This window comes from Ixodes scapularis, unplaced genomic scaffold (genome assembly GCF_016920785.2).
Source record: "Ixodes scapularis isolate PalLabHiFi unplaced genomic scaffold, ASM1692078v2 ptg000058l_1__unscaffolded, whole genome shotgun sequence".
In the NCBI taxonomy this organism is placed as follows: domain Eukaryota; kingdom Metazoa; phylum Arthropoda; class Arachnida; order Ixodida; family Ixodidae; genus Ixodes; species Ixodes scapularis.
The window spans coordinates 614,733-619,672 of NW_024609900.1; the positions used below are offsets into that span (position 1 = coordinate 614,733).

Consider the following 4,940-nt stretch of genomic DNA (forward strand, 5'->3'; position numbering starts at 1 on the left):
TCTTGAATGTCAGCGCATTGTCGCTAAAAATGGTGCTTGGGAGACCTCTTCGTGACACAAAGCGTCGCAGGGCCAAAAGAAACGGCGCCGTGGCCGCGGTGGATACCAGCTCGAGGTGTAGTGCCCGGGTGGTCGCGCAAGTGAATAAGGCAACGTAGGCCTTAACGCACTGCCCTGCTGAGTTGACCAACAGTGGCCCCGCGAAGTCGATTCCCACGACTTGAAAGGGTTGACTCTCTTCCACTCTGTCCCGTGGTAGCGGAGCTACGGGGGCTGTGGCCGGTTTTGCTTGGAATCGTCGACAGATGCGACATTCCGCGATGATCTTCTTCACGGCTCGTCGTGAACTTAAGAGCCAAAACCTGTCACGAATGTCTGTCAGAGTGGCCTGCAAGCCTCCATGTAATACTCTGAGGTGAGCATTCATGACAAGCAACTTGGTGAAAGGGTGATCTCCTAACAGAAGAGTAGGATGTCTCACCTCCTCCGAGGCTGTGGATTGGTGAAGTCTGCCTCGAATACGCAAGGTTCCTGTGTCGTCAAGAAAGGGCTGCAGATCGGTTATTCTCGATCCTTTTGAGATACTTCCGCCTTAAACCAGCTCCTGGATCTCTCTGCCGAAGCATTCTCGTTGGACATTCTTGATCCAGAAAGCTTCTGCATCTCTAATATCATCTGCCGTTAGGGGCAGTTCAGGTGACTTGTTCTGTCGACGACAACCTTGAACAAATCGTTTTATCCACGCTGTGACACGCCGCATCTTGGTATAGCTGCTGAAATTCTCCAATGTCAAGAGTGCGGTTGGTGCACTCACAGTGGTCAGCAGTATTTCCCCGACCTGTTGTCGTCTCTCCCCATCAATTCCGTTGAGGTTTTCATCTTCTGAGGTACTGCCAATTGGCCAGTTTCCTTCTTCTCGGGAAAGCCACTCAGGCCCAGACCACCATACCTGATACGCAGTTAGCTGCATTACCGTCTTTCCTCTAGTTAGGGCGTCTGCTGGGTTCGCGCTGCCCGGGCAGTGGTGCCAATTAGAGGGATCGCTTAGTGCTTGTATTTCTGTCACTCGGTTGCCGACGAAAGGTTTCCATGCAGTTGCTGATCCTTTAATCCAACCGAGGGTTATCATTGAATCTGTCCAGTACCATAGCGTAACTACGACACCAAACAAAACAGTACACAGATATTTAGCCATGCGTGCTCCCAAGAGGGCTCCCATCAGTTCTAGTCGTGGGAGGGTCAGCGTCTTAAGCGGGGCAACTCTGGACTTGGCAAACACCAGAGTGACGCTGACATTTTCTTTTCTGTCCACGGCGCGAAGATAGGCACAGGCACCATAAGCCTGAGGGCTGGCGTCTGTGAAAACGTGAAGCTCCAGCTTGCTCTCACCATCCGCATTCTGTAAGTGTCTCGGAGCCATGATGCGTGGCAAGTCCTTTAACTCGGCGCACCACGTTGTCCGCTCTTGCCGTAGTGCTTCTGGTAGTTCTTCATCCCATCCCAGACCATGTTGCCATATACGTTGAAACAAAATCTTTACTCGTATGACGTAAGGTGAGAGGAATCCTAGGGGATCGAAGATCCTAGCAGAGGCTCTGAGGACGAAGCGTTTTGTAGTCATGTTTGTCGAGAGAATCTCCAAGAGATGGTCACTAGAGAACGTGAAGGAATCTGTGGTTTTGTCCCACACCAGTCCCAGTACCTTTGTGACTTCGTGGGACTTGATTGACGTGATCTGAGGTGAATTAACGACGTTCCCCTCCTTTTGATTGAATAGGTTCTGCAGTTGGCTGGAATTGGTATTCCATTTGCGAAGTTTCATGCCGGCCTCTCTGAGCAATGTCTGTGCTCCATCAGCGAGTCTTCGGGCTTCTTCGGTGCTTTGCGGCTCCAATCAGTAGGTCGTCCACGTAAAATGAGTCCAGCAAAAGAGCCGCGATGTCTTTGTTCGAATCACTCACGTTCTTTAAGTGATGACGAATTGTCGCTCCAAGTAGGAATGGACTGGCAGTTGTTCCAAAAGGAACTCGCGTCATGCGCCACTCTTTGATATCGGGCAGCGGCTCGCCTGGTCTGGGAGTCTTCTCAAACCAAAGAAACCGGAGAGCATCTCTGTCATACTCTGCAATTTCTATCTGCAAGAAGGCCTTTTGGATGTCAGCTGTCAGAGCCACCTTTGCATACGAAATCGGAGAAGCACCGGCAAAAGTTCTGTGTTAATGGTAGGCCCTTTCTCAAGATGGTCGTTGAGAGATCCGGTGTTTGGCGCGTGTGATGAAGCGTCGAACACCACTCGAATTCTTGTCGATTCCGAGTTGGCTCGAATCACCGCTCGATGAGGCATATAATAAACGCGTCCATCACATGGGGACTTTTCGTTCACCTCTTCCGCGTGTCCGTCCTCAAAGTAATTACGTATCGCTTTGTCATAGAGTGCGATGGTGGCATCGTGCTTGAGACGTTGGATCAGGCTGCGGAGTCTAGACCTGGCAGTGATGTAATTGTTTCCAAGTGTTGTTGCTGTCTCCTTCCAGGGTAGAGCGACTTCGTAGCGGCCATTCTTCCAACTTGTTTTCTCTGTGAATTGTTCGAGTACCGTACTATCTTGCTCTTTCGTACTGGTCGGTTCATCCCTGATTCCAATGGCCTCCAGCTCCCAGAAGTTTCTTAACGCTGCCCCGTCGTCCTCGGCGGTCAATGCCACTCCTAACACGCATACCATCAAGTTCGCGGTAGTATTCGACAAGACTCACACGGTGCCTGTTGGACCCTGAAAGGTCCATCCTAGGCTAGTTGAAATGGCCACCAGGCCGGGGATGGATGATGAGCGGCGTGTTTCGCCAGTCAACAATCTCCACATTTGGTCAGCGCCAATGAGCAGGCTTATGCCTTCCTCTGCTTGGACGGAGGGAAACATCAACTTGTCAGCGATGGACCCCGTGATCGCTTTAAGGAACGAATGTTCGACGGGTGTTTCGATGAGATCTTGGCAGGTAAATGGGACGACAACGGCTTCTAAAACATACTCCGTCATCGCATACTGGCCTCGAAGTCGTAGTCTGACCAGTGTGAAGTTCTGTTTTATCACGTCCGAGCCGCTGTTGGCAAAGGTGTTAAGCTTCATGCTTCGTTGGCCTATAATTTTCAAGTTAAGTTTATTTGCCAAGTCTTCTCTGATGAACGTCTTCTGGCTTCCACCATCGATAATACCGCGGATATATGCGCAGCTCTCATCACTCACGGCCCAGCTCCTGAAAGTTTGCAGTAGAACGCTCGATGCTCGGTGAGGCGTCGTATTACTGGTGGTGAGTATATTGGCGATCTCTTCCGGAACTGGTCTTGTTGTCTGCCAAGCAGGATTGCACATTGACGAGACATGTCGTCCCCTGCATCCAGAACATCTCGCTTGGCTGCGGCAGTCTTTGGACCGATGCCCTCGTTTGGTGCAGCGAAAACATCTCATGTCTTGCGCTAATCTTCCTTTCTTTTCATCAAGTGCGATGTCAGCAGTACAAGCGCCGGTACTGTGACTCTGCTGGTTGCAAAAAAAGCAGTAGTTGTCTGTCCCGCTGGTTTGTAACGCGAACGTTGATGGTGGATAAACAGTTTGTATCGGTTTAGAAGCTATCCTCGGCACACTCGCTGGTCTTTTCTCGAGCGGTGCTGATCGTTTTCTGCTCTCGATTTCCACGCGAAGAAACCGCAAAAGTTTCGCCAGCTCCTCACCGGCATCCGTTGTCGATGCAGCGACGTTGACTGCTCCATCGCCAGACGTGCTAGCCCCCTCCTCTCTGCCGGCGGAAACTACAAGTGGTATTCCGTAGCTTTTGTGTCGATGGTAATCCACAACGATGTCCGTTGGAAGACTGGACAGGAGTATGTCCACCATCATTCTGGCGTACGTCGCGCTTGAAACATCCAAGGAGCGCAAACCGCGAATGTTTGTCTGGACGTGATCGTACACATTGCGCAGTCCTTGGACATCACGCACTGACTTTACCATTGGAAGGTTTCGAAGCCGTTCCAGATATTCCCGCTGAATGTATTGCTTGTCGCCAAAGCGTTCAGTAAGTATCTCTATTGCATCTCTGTAGCACGCTGCCGTAGCCTGCAGCCCGGAAACGGCACTGGCGGCAGGCCCATTCAGAAGCGACCGCAGGTACTGGAATTTTTCTCCATCAGAGAGCTTGGTGTTCCAATGTATTGAGGCGTCGAACTGCTCCCAGAACGGTTGCCACTGCGTGAGCTCCCCTTGATAGTGTAGAAGTTGCAGTTTGGGGAGCTTCACTCCCGTAGCTTGGGATGGGTGGCGCCTGTCGCCGTCGGCTCCCGTAGCGGATGTGGTTGGCGTTGCCTGCAACCGCGCGATCTTGTTGCGCAGTTCGCTGAGGGTCCTAGCCACTTCGTCTTCATATTCTGCGACAGTGATGTAGTCTGTCTCCAGGTCACTATCGCTGATGTGTGGTTCGATCTCCTCGTTGACTTTACGGAGTTCCTCGTTGCTGGTTACCAGTCTGTCTCTCAGGTTCTCGAGAGAAGAGGCATCAACGGCGACGGACTGGAGCATGGTCGTTATCTCGTTGATTATCTTCGTATTCTGACTGCGTCGGACTTTACGCTTGGTCTTGAGCCGATCCATTTTCAGGTTGATTCCTCAAGTCCAAGTCCCGGGTTTCGGCACCAAATAATTGTTGCGCTTTGAGGCGCTCTTTCACTAGGTACTCGTTGAGGACATTGAGGTCGAGAAAGAATAACAGCACAACCGGCTTGTGTTAAACGGTTTATCCGACTGCTCGTTCGCTCGCGCTCGCGATTCCCCATCCCCCTCGTCTTCTTTTAGCTCCAGGCTAAATGTCTCGTGTCCGTGGTGTTCATTGTTAGTTTTTCAACAATTGCATTTATCACTTAACTCGTATTAAAATTATTTGTTATCATTTATT

The 4,940-nt window shown here is 51.0% G+C and overlaps 2 protein-coding genes across 2 annotated transcripts; both read right to left on the reverse strand.

The window, feature by feature from the left end:
- Positions 1–592: 592 nt before the first annotated feature.
- LOC120843281 lies at positions 593–1,822 on the reverse strand. The gene has a single exon (XM_040214598.1). It carries the CDS (start codon positions 1,820–1,822, stop codon positions 593–595), a length of 1,230 nt encoding a protein of 409 aa, XP_040070532.1.
- A 927-nt stretch (positions 1,823–2,749) lies between these two features.
- On the reverse strand, positions 2,750–4,639 carry LOC120843285. The gene has a single exon (XM_040214605.1). It carries the CDS (start codon positions 4,637–4,639, stop codon positions 2,750–2,752), a length of 1,890 nt encoding a protein of 629 aa, XP_040070539.1.
- Positions 4,640–4,940: the final 301 nt, after the last annotated feature.

Coding starts and splice junctions, on each gene's coding strand:
- LOC120843281 (XM_040214598.1), bottom strand. CDS start 1,822: ATGAAACTTCGCAAATGGAATACCAATTCCAGCCAACTGCAGAACCTA.
- LOC120843285 (XM_040214605.1), bottom strand. CDS start 4,639: ATGGATCGGCTCAAGACCAAGCGTAAAGTCCGACGCAGTCAGAATACG.